This window comes from Xyrauchen texanus, chromosome 38 (assembly GCF_025860055.1).
Source record: "Xyrauchen texanus isolate HMW12.3.18 chromosome 38, RBS_HiC_50CHRs, whole genome shotgun sequence".
NCBI classification, from domain to species: domain Eukaryota; kingdom Metazoa; phylum Chordata; class Actinopteri; order Cypriniformes; family Catostomidae; genus Xyrauchen; species Xyrauchen texanus.
Window position 1 is genome coordinate 8,119,051 of NC_068313.1, and position 19,488 is coordinate 8,138,538.

General features: G+C 42.7%; 1 protein-coding gene across 1 annotated transcript in view; it reads left to right on the forward strand.

Moving 5' to 3' along the window:
- The window catches only part of LOC127632207 (GRB2-associated-binding protein 2-like), a 118,871-nt gene that overhangs the window by 61,975 nt on the left and 37,408 nt on the right, over positions 1 to 19,488 (forward strand). Inside the window, exon 2 of the mRNA XM_052110814.1 lies at positions 8,406 to 8,709. Coding sequence (XP_051966774.1) covers positions 8,406 to 8,709 — 304 coding nt within the window. The remainder of the gene's footprint in view (positions 1 to 8,405; positions 8,710 to 19,488) is intronic.

The window sequence follows — 19,488 nt, forward strand, 5'->3', positions numbered from 1 at the left end:
GATGAACAGTGCAACTATGACCTAGCCTGAGATTGCTCAGGGAGTTCTGGATGGAGCTGACACGAGCGGGAGACAACTGTGCCCGCATCGTGATCGAGTTCCATATAATCCCTAGATAGGTAATTTCCTGGGTTGGAGAAAGAACGCTCTTCTGGATGTTGAGTCTCAGACCCAGAGAACCTAAATGAGCCAAGACGATATCCCTGTGCTGAACTGCCAGTTCTTGAGATTGTGCTAGTATCAGCCAATCATCTAAATAATTCAGAATGCGGATGCCCTGGAGTCGCAAAGGAGCCAGTGCTGCATCCATGCATTTCGTGAATGTGCGGGGTGATAGGGCTAGGCCGAATGGAAGAACCCGATACTGGAAGGCTTCGCCCCCGAAAGCAAACCTCAGGAACTTCCTGTGCTGTGGCAGAATTCCAATATGGAAATATGCGTCCATGAGATCAATCGTGACCAGCCAATCATGATGTTGGATCTGAGACACGACCGACTTGACAGTTAGCATCTTGAACTTGAACACCCTGACCGAGCGGTTCAAGCCTCGAAGTTCTAGAATCGGACGCAACCCCCCACCCTTCTTGGGAACCAGGAACTATCTGCTGTAATAGCCTGACTCTTTCTCTGGAAGGGGAACATGTTCTATGGCCCCTTTTGCCAAGAGATTTTGCAGTTCTCTCCACAGTAGACATGCCTGCTCCGGTCTTACGGTAGTGGGAACCACGCCGTTGAACGCTGGAGGGCGGCGATCGAATTGAATTCTGTAGCCTCTTTCTACTGTCTTCAGAACCCACATAGAAATACCTGGCAGAAGTTTCCACGCTGCCAGGTTCTCTGAGATGGGTACTAATTTCAACACTTCCTGTTGAGGGGTGTTGAGTGTTCCGTGTCCTGGACTAAGGCAGGAAGCAACGGTACACCCAACTCTTTGTTGGAAGCCTCTATCACCCGAAACACCAAAGGCGGCGGGAGTGAAGAGGTTTCGTGGAGGGTATCGGGAGGGCCGAGTGGATGATACACGCGCCCCGTCCCGAAGGGAACTACCCTCACAAAGTTGGGTACAAGAACATCAGGGCTTCTTTCTTTTAGAAATCACAGCCCTGAGGTCTTTCTTGGGCGGCTGCTGAGGGCGACGAGCCTGTCCCCAGTCCCTACGAGGGGGAGCACGACTCACCACGCTCTGTTTTTGAGCCTCTCTCCTAGCAGAAGCGGGGCGAGACTGGGTGGCCGACGGCCCCGCCCCCTGAGTGCGGCAAGGTAGAAACTGCCCAAAGGCTTCCTCATGGCTTTTCGCCTCCTGGAATCTGGAGATAACCGCATTCATGGCGTCTCCGAAGAGACCAGAAGGCGAAACCGGGGCATCGATTAAGAAAACTCTGTCCTTATCTCGGATGCCTGACAGGTTAAGCCATAAATGCCTCTCCGTACTGACTAAAGCGGACATAGACCGGCCAATGGCACGGGCTGACTGCTTGGTCACGCAGAGAGACAAATCCGTAGCTCGACGAAGCTCTGAAAAGGCCTCTTCGTGGAGAGTTTTACCCGCACTCAGATCCTTTAGCAGGTCAGCCTGGTACGCCTGTAACACAGCCATGGTGTGCAGCGCAGCACCAGCCTGACCTGCCGCTTGATAAGCCCTCCCCACTAGCATGGAGGTAGTCCTGCATGGCTTAGAGGTGAGAGCAGGTTTTTTCAAGGACGATGCCGAACCCGGCGAGAGATAACCCGCAAGTGTCTCTTCGACCGGCGGCATCCTTGAATACCCTTGCGCCTCAGCACCCACGATAGTCGAATATAACGACGTCGAGGGCACGTGAATGCGCGAGGTATAAGGGTTCCTCCACGAACGAGCAAGCTCATCATGGAGGTCATCAAAGAAGGGAAGGGACTGATGAGGTGTTCCCTTCCCTTGGCCATCAGACAGAAATCTATCCTCTAATTTGGAGCGTTTGGGGGTTTCTTGGTCACGTGGCCAGTCTAATTGAAGTCTGGCCACAGCACGAGTAACCACATTGAGTAACTCCTCAGAGGATTTTGCATCATGTTTTGAGTGCTCTGATGTGGGTAACTCGAAATCTATAGACCCAAGGGAATCGAGGTCCCCCTCCTGAACTGAAGAGGCCCCGGAGCACGCTTCAAGAACACGAGAAGGACCAGCCAGATCTGGGGAGAGAGCGAGCGAAAGGGACGCACCCGTCTCTCGCTCCTCAGCCAGATCCATACGAGAGCCCCACGAATGAAGTGCGGGTGCTGGCTCTCTGAAGTAAGCAAGGCGAGCGCGAAGCATCCCGACCGAAAGAAGGTCACAATGCGCGCACCCACCCCGCCCCAACGCAAGAGCCGCGTGCTCATCCCCCAAACAAACAAAGCAAAACTCATGCGTGTCCTTGTCCGTCATGAGACGTTGACAAGGAAACACGCATCGTTTGCTCCGTTTCTCCGTCATTCTCTCTTTTATATATATATATATATATATATATATATATATATATATATATATATATATAATCTCTTTCAGAGCAGAGAGAAAAAGTAAGAAAGTTCTTCGCACTGCCTAACAATTTCTAACTCCTAACAAAGAGGGAAGAAAGGTTTCTGAGCAGGTTGTGAGACACACAGCATAGTATGCTCTGAATTAAAAATATCTGTCGACACGCTGGTGACGCCTCTATTTTATAGCCTGGCCACAGGTGCATCTAATGATCTTCACCAGCTGAGGCTATAAATTCAGGTCAATGTTCATTGACATGTTTCACACAAATTCACAGCTGCTCACAATGCAAGATTGTTCCCCATAGCGTTTAGCAAAAGCGCAGCATCAAAGCGAAGCTTTTTGTAAAGGGAACAAGTCAAGTAATTTCTATTTGTATAGCGCCCTTCACAACACACATCATTTCAAAGTGGCTATACAGAAAATCATGCATTAACAGAAAATGAAACTGTAATATCTACTGTAGAATGTCTTAGAGTCATCGAAATACCTCTAATTTTGTATTCTTCCACTTGCGCTCCATTTTACGAGTTGCTCTTATTTAATCGGGGGGGGGGGCGACACTATCAAGAGTGCTATAGAAGATTGTATTTATATTTTCTGTTATTTCATCAAGTTCTTCTAGACTTTGGGGCTTAATGGGTGTATGAGATAGAGCTGGAATATTATTAGTGAAGCTATCATTAGTGGTCAAAAGAATAGTTCTTCCTGAATGATAGCGTAGTGTAGATTGATTAACATTAGCTGATTGCAGCATACACAAGACAAGGTAATTATATGAGATAGTATCAACATCAACTCCATATGACAGAATTCAATTTTGCATATGATTATGGTGATGAGTTGGTCCTGTCACATTTTGTCTAACACCAAGAGAGTTGAGAATATCGATAAATGCCAATCCCAATGTGTCATTTTCATAATCTTTGTGAATGTTGAAGTCACCAACAATTAAATCTGTATCTACAGTAACAAAAAGATCTGATAATTTTTTTTTACAAATTCACCAAGAAAATCAGAATATGGCCTGGGTGATCTATATACTGTAGCAAGTACAAAAGACAACAGAGTTTTTATTTATTTCTTATTGTGTCAGTTTAAGCATTATTAGTTCAAAAGACTTTTTATATCCTTTCCTCTGAATAATACCAAAAACCTCACTGTAAATTGTAGCAACACCTTCTCCTCGACCCTTCAGACGAGGCTCATGTTTATAACAATAACCTTGTAGAGTAGATTCATTTAAACTATTATTTTCATTCGGTTTATGCCAGGTTTAGGTCTGCTTTGGTAAAAAGAGATCTAATGTTTAGTAGCACTAACTACATATGATGTTTATCTTTATTTTATTAAAACATTTTCAAATCAAATTTTTTTCTAAGTGATTTAGTGAGAGTTTTGTGTTTGGTAGTTCGGGGGGAACAGAAACAGTCTTAATATGATATTTAGGTGATATAGTCTCTATGTGTTGTAGTTTATGTGTTATGTGTGTAACGTCTCAAGGCAGCTAGCATATGTTCAGATTAACCAGTTTGTCTGTTTTCTGACCTGGGCCCCTGTTAGTCAGATACTATCATTATTAAGACAATGAGCCAAATTACTTGAAAGGAGAGTGGAGTCCATCTCTCTTTAGCAGGTCAGGTCTACCCCAAAAACTCTTCCAATTGCCTATAAATACTATGCTATTTTCTGGACACCACTCAGACATCCAGCCATTCAGTGACGCTAATCTACTACAAACCTCATCACCACAATGCTCAGGGAGGGGGCCAGAGCATATTAGAGCATCTGACATTGTTCTTTAACATTATCTCTAGTGATCTCCAAGTGGTGTCATTAGAACATCATTAGTGCTGACATGACTAACAATTTTAGAAAATCTATGTTTGGCATTAGCCAGCACTTGTAAATTTGATATAATCTAGTTACTGTATATTAGGCAGTGTGTCGTATTTCTGTGTCACATCACACATTTGTGACTTTGAGAGTGTGAAGTTGAGTGAAAATGTTAATATTATACTTCAAATTTGTAAATTCTCACATTGAGGCTGTAAGTTTAAATTTCAACATACAAGCACAAATGTTACTCTTTATTATTGTACAAGTTCTGTGTATGCTGTGCAGTATACAGTATGCTAGAATTCTGTTTTGAAGACAGCCAGTGAATGTAAAGGCAGAATGGAGTGAGAGTATTGTGATGTGAGTGGCAGGTCAACAGCAGGCTTGAGAAAACACAGGATGTGTAGGGGGATCCATTTTCCGCTTCCTGCAGGACAGTGAGGCTGGATGCAGGACGGGAAGAGAAGGGGTGCAGTGCTTAGTGGAAATAATGTCTTTGGTTCCCTGGTTTGGTGGCGGAGTTGGCACATATGTGTGTGATTGTGTCAGTGTTGATGGAAGAAAAAGAGCCTGTGGGATCCTGTGTGCCAGCAAGAGCCGCTCAGAAAAAAAGAGAGATCGAGCGGAAGTGAATTCTTAGCATTGGGCCAGAGATCCTCTTTCCATTATCCTCATGTTTCCATCACTACTCTGTTCGGTCAGTCTCAGAAGTCTTTTCACAGGATTTCAAGATTTTCATATGTTTAAAATGTTGTTACCTTGCGTACGTTGAATTTATGATAAATTAGCTGATCCCTACAAGTACTTATGAGATCCTAGTCCTTAAATATGGCTTGATTATATTGTACATTGTAAGTCTATGTGATTTTTTTTCCAGTCATTTTATCATCCACCAAGGGAAAATCTGATCATTAATAGCAATCCTCTCCTCACTAGGTCACACAAGCATCATTCATGACCGTAGCACAAAAGTTATGCTGCAGTTTAATACTTAGGTTTTGGGTGTTGTTCAAATTTCCAACTTCAGTATGAGCAATAGTAATGTTGATGTTTGCCTCAGCAAACATCATTAATAAATAATCATGCGTAATTAATTTAACTGTGCATAAGGTATTTCTACAATGCTTTTGATTTTGCATGATGCTGCATCCACACTGACAGGTGTCAGTATAAAGTCTAAGGGGCCATACAAACCGAAAGTATAATAGTGTTTGTCTGCTGTAACGTATTCAATGGAAAGGAGGAGGCGAGAACCGGCTTGATAATATAAATTATAGTTTAATGGTAAACTTAAAACAAAGACACAAACACACATGCGGACATGTCCGCTAACGATCTCTCTCTCCCGCACGGCCCTCTGCAGTCAGCCTTTAAACCTCACGGAGGCATAATTAGCCTAATACAAGACCGGGTGTGTAGTATCACGACCCGGCCCCGCCCTCCGCCCTGCCACATTCCTCCCTCATTCTCTCAGGCTGGGGAGCCCCCGGCCTGACGTACATCCCCCCTCTTTCCCTGGGGGAGGGCGCGCCTTCCGTGCTGTCTGCCGGCAGGTCATCCCCATCTACCTGGACGAGGGAGGGGACAAGGGGAGGGAAACAGAAATAATAAAAATGGGGGGTACTTCCTGTAACAGTATAGTACCCCCCAAAAAACTGTAAAATTTAAAAGAGGATAAAGGCCAACGCAGTGCGACAGTGAGAGAGAGAGAGGAGAGAGAGATGAAAAAAAAAAACTCTTACTCGCCAGTTCTCCGATACGCCGCAGCTTGTTCCTCGCCCACTCCTCCACCCTTTATCGGACGACAGCCGCGCCTCTCCGGGCGGATCCGAGGCAGTCCTCCAGCCCCTGGCGGACGGAACACCCCGCCGCGATCTCGGGGAACAGAAGGGGTCCCCCCCGCCCCTGGCAGCGGTCCTCTCGCTCCAGGCGGTCACCAGTGAGCCCCTCCCCGCTCGCGGTCGGCGGTCTTAAACCCCGCCGCATTTCAGCGGCCGGTAGGCGACTCCTGCGCCCCTGGCAGCGGCCCTGACCGCTCCAGGCGGTCGGCTAGGAGCCCCTTCTCCCCTCGCGGTCGTCCTCGTTCAGGCGGCTGGGCTCCTCGTCCCCCGGCAGATGGCCGCGGTTGCTCCGTTGGGGTGGACGGTAGTGGCGAGAACTCTACTACGGCGTATCCCTCCTCCTTCCCGGGTTTCGGCACCAGTGTAACGTATTCAATGGAAAGGAGGAGGCGAGAACCGGCTTGATAATATAAATTATAGTTTAATGGTAAACTTAAAACAAAGACACAAACACATATGATGGACATGTCCGCTAACGATCTCTCTCTCCCGCACGTCCCTCTGCAGTCAGCCTTTAAACCTCACGGAGGCATAATTAGCCTAATACAAGACCGGGTGTGTAGTATCATGACCGGGCCCCGCCCTCCGCCCTGCCACATCTGCATAGTTTTTTTATCTTCTGAGATTACAGGGAATACCTCTTTTAAGAGTGTAGTTGGTATTGGACCACATATTGCACCACATTTGGCTGTTTTTCTTTAAAAAAATTCAGTTTATCAGTAAAATATCTAAAACTGTTGAAACTAAATACATTTACTTAAGAAGCAAAATGAAAAGACATAAGTCTAACATAATTTAGCAATATTTATGCTTTTAAGAAGAAAAAGATCATTGCTACTGGGTTAAGAAACAAAAAAGTGATTCAATTGAAAAAAAAAAACTTTCCTTCCCCATTGGAAAATATTTATTTATTTTTTTTAAGCGTAAACCCCATGACATTTCGTTTGGTTTCTCTGAAAACAAGGCTTAAATATCATTCTGCTTCTCTACAAAGTTTTTCTTGTTTTAACAATGTGTACAGTTTGTGTACAGGAAAATAAGACAAAACTACCCATTGCATTAATGCATTTGGTCTGAACGGACCCTACAATCACTGTATTAGTGCAGCCTAAAACAAAATATACATTTAAATAAAAATATTTAATAGCTACATGTTCTGGTGCATAATACCTGTTAATTTATTTTATTATTTTGTTCCAAGAAACCTTTAGCGGCATGTTTTTGGTCCACATTGTTGGCTTGTTGATAAAAATAACTGATGTTTGTTATCATATGTTACTTTTCTGTTACATGTTATTATACAGAAGTGCCAATTTACATTCAAAACAGGGGAATTCCCAGCTGCTACACGTGAAGCACCTGTGTGTTTGTACACACGTGGCAATCCTTTTATTTGTATATATAAATATGCTACGGTAGTGTATATGTGTATCACATAAAACTGTATGGATTCTCAAACAGAAGACTAGCAGCTATGTATACTATTATTACTGTTGTCGTAATGGAGGTAGTAATACAGTTGATTTGTATGTGTGTTTGTTTGCCTCCTCCTTAAAGCTCTATCTGAGCAGGAAACTGTGTGTGGGAGTAGCACCTGTCTCAAATAAGCCACACACACACACACACACACACACACACACTTGTGTACATACAGATGCAGATACACTCTTTCTTAGAGCCCAATCTTGGTTTTGATAAGTACAGACTGAACATGTTCTATTTTTAAGTTTAATTCCTGTTTGAAAAATATTTAAGTACTTTATTGCTTTTGAATTATTTAATTACAAAAATGTAATTACAATTTACTGTACTGCAAAAGGAACTTTTATATAACATAAGCCATCTTTTGAAAAAAAAGAAAATATATATTTTTTTAGGAAAATGTTAAGAGCATTCACAATTTAATGCATTGTGGGTGTTTGCTAGGGAATATGGTTGTTAACATGTTCTGAGGATTTTTTCTGTGTTACTATGTGGTTGCTAGGGTGTTCTGGGTGGTTGTCATTGCATTGATAGGTGATTGTTTGCTAGTAAAAGTGTAAAACGCTAACACTCTGTGGTCATAGTATGCAAACATAGTATTCTGTTTTTGTATTTCATGATTATGTATATTATCTGTCTATCCATCCATTCATCTATCAGCCTGTCTGTCTTTCTGTCTAGTAAATAAAGCATTGATATTGTTTGTCAAGTACAAATATTTTAATTCTATCGTTATTTTGTTTTTATAGGCATGGAAGAAGCGCTGGTTTATCCTGCGCAGCGGGCGCATGAGTGGTGATCCGGATGTGCTGGAATACTACAAGAGTGATCATGCTAAAAAGCCCATTCGCCTCATAGACCTGCACTGCTGCGAGCAAGTAGATGCAGGCCTCACCTTTAAACGCAAAGAGTTTCAGGACAGCTTTGTGTTTGACATCAAGACAGCTGAGAGAACGTTCTACCTGGTGGCAGAGACAGAAGAGGAGATGAACCGCTGGGTGCGTTCAATCTGCCAGCTATGTGGATTCAACCAGTCAGAGGACAGTCACCCAGGTAAAACAATCATGTCTACTGTACATTCATTACTGTTACAAAACATGAGTTGGTGAAATTATATAACTCATGTTATGAGTACAATTAACTTACGAATTCCTATAGGGAAAAGTAAACGAACCATGAACAATGTTATTATTATTTTTCCTATGTTTAACCCCTAACACAAATCTAAACCTGACCAAGTCTGACCCCTTGACCCAAACTTTAAACCTTGTGTGGCCATGGGGGCGTGGTGGAGCGCTGGCTTGTGAATGGAGAGGGAGATCAGGAGATGAAAATGGTAAGGATCATCACCTGGCAAAGATTGTTTCAAACAGCTGTTTGTCATTGCAGTGAGAGTGGAGATGGGCTTTAAGTGCGAGCCGGATGCCAGTGAGAGGGAAAGAGCTGCCACACACATACGGAGACTGTGCTGTTATTAAAATTGCGCTGAAAAGCGAGTTGTGTTTGAGAAAATACCTTTTTTTGTTGGATCTCGGCATCTGCCGCTTCCTCCTGTCTGTTAAAGTAGAAACCTTTTACACTGGTGCCGAAACCTGGGAGTTAAGGGAGGAAGAAGGCCGCAATGGATCCCTCACCTGTGGAGGACATTGTCAAGACTCTTGCCAGCATCCACCAGACACAACATCAGGACCTCCTTGAGCTGCGCACCGAACAGGAGCAGCATTTCATTGCCCAAGCGGAGGACCGGCAGATGTTCTGGAGTCTCGGCTTCCCCACCCCCTAGAGGGTTTCCATCTGGAGCAGATGTGAGACGAGACTCTTAGTTACACCTTCGAAAAAGTGAGAGTGATTGATGGTCACCATCTTCAGCCAGACATTGCACTCGCCCATCCATACTTTTCTATTATAAATGACCGGTTGTATCGAGTGACGCAGGATGCTCAGGTAAAGGAAGATACAACCCAGTTATTGATACCGAAGAACCGTCAGGAAATGTTATTCCAGATAGCTCATTATAATCTCTTAGGACAGGAAAAGACACTGAAACGTCTAATGGGCAGTTTCTGTTGGCCGGGCATTCGCAGGGATGTTCACAGATGGTGTGCGGCATGTCGTGAATGTCAGCTGGTGAACAGCGCCTTTGCATCTGCTTCATTAGATAAAGGTCTCGTTCGAAAGAATTGGTATGGACCTCGTCGGGCCATTAAAGCGGACGGCACGGGAGCATCACTTTGTGTTGGTACTGGTGGACTATGCAATGCAATATATGGAAGCAGTGCTTTTGCGCAACATCTCAGCACGTAGTGTTGCTGAGGCACTCTTCAGAAATATCACCCGAGTGGGGATTCCAAAAGAAATCGTCACTGATCAAGGCACTAATTTTATGTCATGTACACTATTCGAACTTTACAATTTATTGGGTATTAAATTGATTCGGACATGCATCTACCACTCGCAAATTTACGGCTTGGTAGAACGGTTTAATAAAACCCTGAAAAATCATTATTCGTAAGTTTGTGTATGAAGATGCTCAGAATTGGGATAATGGCTTGAACTCCTGTTATTCGCAGTTTGAGAGGTCCTGCAAGCCTCCTCATTTGAATTATTATATGGGCATAAGCTGTGGTGTCTTAGATGTCGTGAGGGAAAATTGTGAGGAGGGACCTTCAAACAGCAAAAACGAAATCCAATACGTTCTTGACCTGAGAACAAAACTCCACACAATGGGGCAACTATCACAGGAGAATTTTCTACAGTCTCAAGAACATCAGACCCTCTAGAGTCGCAAGTTCGTACCCAGGCTGTGCTGCATGACTCCAGTTAGGTTTCCTAAGAAACCGCTTGGCCTGGTTGCTAGGGTGGGTAGAATCACGTTGGTTTAACCTCCTTGTGGCCGCTATAATGTGGCTCTATCTCTTGGTGGGGCATGTGGTGAGTTGTGCATGGATGCCGCAGAGAAAGTGTGACCATCCACACGCACTACATCTGTGCGATTATGCGCTCAACAAGCCATGTGATAAGATGTGCGGATTGACTGTCTCAGATGCGGAGGCAACTGAGATTGGTCTTCCGCCACCCAGATTGAAGCGAGTCACTATGCCACCACGAGGACCTAGAGCACATTGGGAATTGGGCATACAAAAAAAGAATGTCAGACCCAGCTGTATAACAGGAGAGTTTGGCTACGGGAATGTACACAGGGAGATAATGTCATTGTACTACCCACATCAAGCTCTAAATTACTCACAAAGTGGCAAGAGCCCTTTGAAGTCACATGGCGAGTAGGGGAAGTCGTTTATGAGGTTAAATGAATCGATAGGGGTGGAGCACAGCAAATTTTCCACCTCCACCTCTTAAAACCATGGAGGGAGGTAGTCCCTGTGGCTTTGGCGATGGAGGTACTAGAGAGGGAGGAGCTCAGGCCGGAGGTGAACTTAAAAGCCAATCGTAGCACCCTGGTCACTTGCGGAGACTACCTCTCACCATCGCAAAACACTGATGTGGCCCTGTTGCAAAAGCAATTCTCAATTGTGTTCTTGCCCATTCACAGTCATACGAACCTCAAAAAACACCATATCAAAACAACCCCAGGGGTAGTGGTACTCAGTCATCCCTACCGATTACCTGATCACAAACAAAAGTGGTTAGAGAAGAAATAAAGGCCATGCTTGATATAGGGTAATAGAAGAATCCCACGATGACTGGGCCAAAGAGCGAAGGCTCGGTCTGGTTCTGTGTGGATTATAGAAAGGTCAATGCGATGTATAAATTTGACGCATATCCAATGCCTCATATTGACAAAATGCTCGATCGGTTGGGTGCGGCTCACTTTTAATCGACGCTTGATTTAACGAAGGTTTATTGGCAGATCCTCTTAACACCAATGTGTTAAAACTGCGTTCTCTACACCGTTTGGCTTACACCAATTTGTGACACTTCCGTTCTGTTTGCTTGGGGCCCCAGCTACGTTTCAGTGCCTTATGGACCGAGTCCTCATACCGCACTCTGCGTATGCCACTACCTATCTGGATGACATCATTATATACAGTAATGATTGGTAGAGGCATATTCAGAATCTCAGGGTGGTTCTGAGGTTGCTGTGATGGGCGGGACTCACGGCAAACACCAAGAAGTGCACTTGGGTCACTGGCAGGTGTGTCCCCAAATTGATAAGACCGCAGCAGTTGCAGCCTTCCCAAGACCCAACACCAAAAAGGAAGTGAGACAGTTCCTGGGGCTGGCTTGATATTGTAGGAGGTTTGTGTCTAATTATTCAGATGTCACCAGCCCACTGACCAATCTCACTAAAAAGGAAGCCCCAGACCCAGTCCAGTGGTCAGAGCCACACCAATAGGCAGGTGAAAGCTGCGCTTTGTGGTGGGAAGTTGTTACATGGTCCTGATGTTTCTCTCCCTTTTGTTGTCCAGACCGACGTATCGGACAGGGTTGGGAGCCGTGTTGTCCCAGGTGGTGGAGGGGTAGGAGCGTCATATGCTGTACATCAGCCGGTAGCTTTCGGTGAGAGAGAGACGAGGTACAGCGCCATTGAAAAGGAGTGTCTGTACATCAAGTGGGTAGTCCTCACTCTTTGGTACAACCTCCTGGGATGGGCTTTCACTCTCTGTTTGGACCACGCCCCACTCCAGTGGCTTCATCGCATGAAGGAAACCAACACACCGATCAGCCGTTGGTATCTGGCTCTTCAGCCTTTTAAGTTTGATGTGGTCCACAGACCGGGGCGCAGATGGCTGTTGCAGAATACTGGGTGTACCAGATGGCTCCCTGGCCAGAGTCAGGCGACTGGGTGGGGGTATGGTTGAGGGCTGGCTTGTAAATGGAGAGGGAGATCAGGAGATGAGAATAGTAAGGATTATTACCTGGCAATGATTGTCTACAATGACATCTGTTTGTCATTGCAGTGAGTGTGAAGACAGGCTTTAAGAGCAAGCCGGATGGCAGTGAGAGGGAGAGAGCTGCCACGCATATACTGAGACTGTGCTGTTATTAAAATTGCGCTGAAAGGCGTGTTTGAGAAAATAAGTTACTTTTTGAGTTGGATCTCGCAGTCTCCAGCTACCTTTTACTCCTTGCCATGATTTTTATAGGAACATCACTGTCGCGTACCATGGAAGAAAGAAAACTTTGAGGAGCATTCTTAAGATTGGGGTTTGGAATGAGACAAGGGATGTTTATAACAGGTTATTGGCATATAAATTGGAATGGGTAACTAAATTTGTTTACAGACATTTTCTTTCTTAAAAATAAAGTGTTGGGCTGAATGCTAGATAAAATTTGATTCCTATGTTGTATCGATTTTTACTTCTGTTTCTTGATTTGTTGATCTCTATGGAAATAAATGTCGTAGATTTTCATACAAGCAAAGTTGTGCAATATATTACGATTTGATCATAATACTATTGTTTTTATTACCATACAGTTTTAGACATGGACATTGAATTACAGTATAGTGCTCTAGTTTATAACATGTTCCATGAATATTTCAGGGACTTTCAAGTTTTGTTTATGAATCTACGAAAGCCTTTAGGTAGTGTTACAATATTAATAACTTTAATGACATTATTTGTTTTACAGTATTAATGCTTTTATCTTAAGCAATGTGCAAAATGTGTCTCTAAACTGCTAATACAATCCATCACATGTAACCTGATAGCATGTCTTATTGCTTTCCTCTTTTTCTACCCTCCACCTCTTCTCTGTGTTATTTGAGAACATTGGGCTGGAGCAGCCCTGCCAAATGGATGCAGTGAAAGAAAGGTTTATAGATTTTTTTTTCCTTTTGTTTTGTTGAAGAACAGGGTAGTGAGTGCTGCCCATCACTGCAGACACAATGGCAGTGCTAGAGTGGGGTCTTGATAGTCTTAAACTGTAAGCTCCCTCTCTGACAAAATGTACAAGATCAAATCCAAATGTTGTATATAGGCATGTTGATAATAAATCTGATAGCTTATGCTAAAAGTAAAAAAAAAACAAAAAACAAAGTTCTTCCACTAATAACCGCAGTTCATTCTGGCCACTTTTTTGAATGTTTATCAGGTATTTATCAGATTTTATAAGGGTTTTATCAGTTTTATTTCTAGTTTTATATATTATCAATATTCAGCATATTTCAGCAATTGGAGTAATTCACCAGTAATTATCAATAACCTTAAATTCAGCCTGACAGACTCAGCAATGCATCATACGCTGGTACATTATTAATGTCTATAAATATTTCTATTTAATTACATGAAACAGTATTTTGCATTATTATTATTAAAAATACATGTTTGTCCTTATGAAAATGGGATTACCTTTTTTTTTTCCTACAGTATATTTGTAATAAACTCATATCATATGAGCCAGTCTTCACCAAGAATTCATCTTTTTACAACAGTGTTTTGCAGTAATCGTGAAAGGCCATATTTCAATCATTTCAATCTTAATTCAGTCAATCATGCAGCCTTCTTCCATGTCTAGATTTTGTTCATTTTTTCTAATAACAATTATTAAGTATTGGGGCACTGAAGACACAAGTTTGTCAAGTGTAACAAGCGCCATTCATCCATTATGCAGGTCTTCAGCTGTGGAATTGTACAGGGCCTTGTATTTTATGCTTTATAATGCACCATACATTCTCAATTGGAGACAGGTCAGGACTGCAGATAGGCCAATCTAGCAGCCGCACTCTCTGCTTACACAGCCGTGCACTTGTAAAAGTGTGGTAGAAAATGCAGGGGAAAGACGGCATTTGGATGGCAGTATATGTTGTTCCAACATTTATTCATATCTTTTTGCATTAATAGTGTCCTCACAGATGTGTCAGTTACCAATGCCATGGCCACTAACACACCCCTATACCATGACAGACACTGACTTTTGGGCCTGTCTCTGATAACAGCTTGGATGGTCCTTTTCGTCTTTGGCCTGGAGTTTATTTTTTTTACTATTTGAAATGTGGACTCGTCATACCACAAATTATGGTTCCACTGTTCTATTTCCATCTCTGATGAAACCGAGGCTAGAGACATCGGTGGTGCTTCTGGACAGTGTTGATGTATGGCTTTTGCTTTGCATAGTAAAGCCTTAACTTGCATTTGTGGATGCAGCAGCGTATGGTGTTGAATGACGAAGGTTTACCGAAGTATTACCGAGCCCATGCCATGATATCCATTACAGATGAGTGACGGTTTTCAGACAGTAGTTTTCCAGCATTATAAGTGCATGGTTGCATAAGCAGAGAGTGTGGGTGCTAGATTGGCCTGCCTGCAGTCCTGACCTGTGTCCTGTTGAGAATGTGTGGGGCATTATGAAGCGCACAATACGGCAAATATTCCGTACAATGCTGTAGCTGAAGACCTGCATAATGGATGAATGGGGAAAAATTCTGCGTGCTAAACTTAATAAACTTGTGTCTTCAGTGCCCAAACGCTTGGTAAGTGAACACTGATTAGAAGAAATGGTGATGTTACACCATGGTAAACACTTGACTGTCCCAACAATTTTGCAATCATCTATTAAAAAAATACAAAAATAATTATGTTTTCAAGGTAAAACATAAAATAGTGTGCTGTTATAGTGCTTTCAATATAGTCTGTAGTGAATAGAATTGATAAATCAGTCCTTTTTTCAAGTATTTGTAATATTGTCCCAGATTTTTTGGAATTGGGTTTGTATAAAGATAAATATGTTCTTTAAAAAGATTCAGTGTATCTTGTATTGTCGCTAACTACTATTTTGAAAAGAGTAGATTGACTGTAGTTAGCTATTTCTAGGTTATGAGCAGCTTTAGTTTCAAAAGCGGCTTCCCTAAAACTATAATTCTGGTTGTGCATACAGAAACTAGATAGTTTACCTGCTACAAAGTTCCTCAAACACAACTGGAAATATCTTTCAACAAATTTGATGCCACTAACGTGGTGAACAAATTCAGTGAATATTTCATATCCAAAAGTACTTGTGTACCCAGTACTTTTTAAACCCATATTTGTGTTCCATTGGATGATAAAATAAACTGTGTGCCCTTGGAATCCTAGCAATTTGGTCTATCAACCACTAGATTACAGTTAGCCAGATTGAGAAAGTGATTTCCAGTTCCCTATCTGTCACTCACTCGATGTTGTGTCGATGTAGTGACACTAGGGGTCACACTTGGGAGCCCCAAACACCTCTGATCTTTGAGAAAAGGCCAATGGTAATTGGCGAGTGGAATTTGCATGCCACTCCCCCGGACATGCGGGTATAAAAGGAGCTGGCTCTCAACCACTCATTCAGATTGTCTCTTCGCAGCCGAGCGGTTGTGTTTCAGCAAACTGAATTCATCCCTTGATCCATTCACCTCTAAAAAGTGGTTGGATTTACAGTGCATTACAGTAGCTTCTCCCCAGCTTCACTCTGAAACCTCGCAGCTTGATGATTAGTTCCTGGGCCCAGAACGTCGCTCACGGCCCCGGTCCCTTTCTTCCCAGAGGTGCATGAGGATAAGGCAACTTGTGCCCACAAGGCACCGCCTGGCAGAACCGTCCGAGACTCCCGTCCAAGGCCTGTAGGTTTACGTCGTCACTGGCGACTAAGGCATACAGTGCCGCTGGACAGGCCACATCTGCCCTGCACGCCATGGCTCTCCTGCAAGTGCACCAAGCTAGGGCACTGAGAGAACTGCACAAGGGTAGATATGACACAGGATTGATGCAGGAGCTGCGCTCAGTGACCGAAGGGCAGGCGATGTGTCCACCTTGGTGATCCAGGAGCGCAACCTTTGGCTCAACTTGGTCGAGATGAGGGAGGCTGACAAGGTACGGTTCCTTGATGCCCCATCTCCCCAGCTGGCCTATTCTGCGACACGGTCAAGGACTTTACCCAGCAGTTCTCAGCGGTTAAGAAGCAGACGGAGGCTATTCAGCACATATTGCCCCGGCACGGATCAAGATCCCACACACCGTCTGCTTGTCGCCAAGGGCATCCCCCTGTGACAACGACACCGGCTCCCCTGCAGCCCACCCCAGTGGGTCGGCCCTGGCTTAGAGCCCCCTGCTGGAAGCAGTCTCACGGCCCATCAGGGAATAGAGATAATGAAAATAACCAAGACATTTTATGTGCAGTATGCATCAGATGGTCAGTCTTTGGGCATGCCATCTGACACTGAGACTACATACATACTCACATGAACACACTCTCAACGTTTCATTAAATGGATACCCACATTTTTTGTACACATTTTTTTTTGTGGAGGAACCGGACACAAGTACCCCCAGCCACCCTATGGCCACACACATACACTACCTCTAATACTGTGGTCACATCCATACATGTACTTGGGCAAAACGGTAAAAGGCTGATTTGAAACAGAACCATTTTATATGAGCCGCAGTCTCTTAGAGAATCAAACACACTGCAACTGTAATGTAAATTGGAGCGACTCTCCTCCCCTCCCCAGAAGAAAACAGCACTCCAACTCTCTTTTCCTTAAGTGAGTATCAAGTTACCATCTGCACTTTGAGCATGAAAAATGGGAGAACCCAGTTTGCCTGAGAGGAACTTCGCATTGACAGTCGCTCTGCAGCACATTGTCTCTGTCTGCAATAGCTTTGGGGACATGTCTTGCATGTGTAATGTTTCATGGGGACAAAATTAAGTGTGTAAAAAGGGCAATATTCTTTCAATATCTGCCAAATAGTGAGCCATTTCACTTCGCATATTACAAATGCTTAAAAAAGTAAGCAATATTAAAAACCTGTAAAACATTATTGTTAATGTAAAGTGGACACATATGTAGAATTTATTACATGGTTGTTAACATTAGATACTATGCAAATAAAGTTCAGTAACGTTTAATGGTTATCAGACTTTATTATATGATGTATGCTGTGAATGAGCATGAAGACCTGAAAAGTTTTTGCAGAGAACTTTAGGTAAGGACTAGGTAAGTTGGGCACTAGTGATGAGTGAGTCGAGACATTACAGTAATTAATGTAAACACAAAGCGGACTGTAACAAAATGACATGATCCTTTTAATCTACCTAAAATAGTAAAAAAAAATCTGCATTGTGATATAAATCACAAATTAGGATATTCTATGTTTTTGATTAAGAGAAAGTATGAATAACCGTATTTATTATGCATTTATAACATGTCTCTAAAATTCTCACTGTTTGGCAAGTATTATCAGCCATTTTATGCATGTTGTTTTAACTGCATATTGATGTTTTAGAATGCATTATAAATGACTTCTTAGTAAATATTAATAGCCTTTTTAAACCCTAAACAAAGGAAACAATGGGTATATTTACACTTGATCTGTTTTTACAGATCAGATTGCTATCTAATTGAATAATACCATTTACATTTGGCCAAATAAATGTCTCTGCCAAACGAATACAGATCAATCATCAATTCCCGCACTATAAGCAAATAAAACAGATTTTACTTAAGTGATTATGCAAAAATAAAATTTAAAAGTTTAAACTAGTTCCCCAAAAATGTTTCCAAGATATTTCCATGCACATCACCTGCACTTATTTTTAATGTTTAGTTTCAGTTTTGTCAGCCGTCCACATCAAATAAAAAAAGAAAAATTCTGTCTCTCCTACTAAATGCATCAGCTTCTTAAATTATTATTAATGTTTGTGCGACACAAGCCCATTACTCGTAGCAGCTGTTATGTTTCGCATTTTCCCTATGCTGACTCAGTGCTGACTGGGCGGAGTAAAGTTTACATATGTAACTTGAACAACCAGATACATTTACACTTAACCAAGTTTCATCTGAAACATGTGATCAGATTTATAATCGTCTCGAATCCATCTTAGCTATCTGATTAGAAAATTGCATGAATTGACTAAGTGAAAATACCGCCATTTAAATAAAGTGTTAATATAACTTGCCCCAACTTTGAAATTACTTTACTTTTTGGTTGACGTCACCAAGCCTGGCTTCAATTTCCACAGTCCAATCAATTCCTGGCGGAATATATTGAGTCCCGTCAAACTTTTATTTTCATTGAATATCCTGTTTCACTCAGAATTGCGTTGATGGTGATTTTAAGATTAGTACAAAAAATATGTCAAATAAAAGGGGTTGTGAAGTCAAGCTGACTTTCACAATGGATATACTTTTCAAAATTAGAACAAACCGTATGTGCATGCTTTCTCTTTGTTGGACGTTTGTGGAAAATGTTTTTGGGACATAGTGAAGTCAATTAACAAAAAACAACAAATGCCAATTTACAAATGTCAGTACTTTCTGATTGTACTGTAACTTTCTAGACCAAGTCTGTTGGGAATATTTGGATGAAGAGGCTAGAAAATGATTTTGTCAGATCTTCAAGCAGACATAGACAGTTGAAGATGAGGACAGCATTGCTGTGCCCTCAGCCTAGTCAAAACAATGATAAGCCTGAGTTGACTCTTATCTGTCTGCTGGAGTGTCTGCCTTCAGGTATCATTTTCTCACTAAGTGTTTACTAAGAAGCTTTGTAATGCTTTCAGTAATGTGGGGTGGGGTAAGCTAAGCCCTCTCCGTGCTGACTCAAAGATTTGTATATCTCTTTGTTTACACATGTCTAAACAGGGCTAGGTTTCCCAAAAACACGGTAAGCCTAGGCTGATTATAGAAATTATGAACATGATCACACAAGAACTCGACCAACATGATCACATCTGAGGTCGGCATGTGGTTTCTGATACTTCCGGTACCCTAGGATTGGTCACATTATGCCAAGTTAACAACAAGCACCATCTTCTATCAGACATGAATGCATCGGCTCCAGTGTGTTAACCTTCCCCTGTTGTGTTACAAGATGTGCGCAAACTTAGCGCGGGAGACCCAGGGTCAGT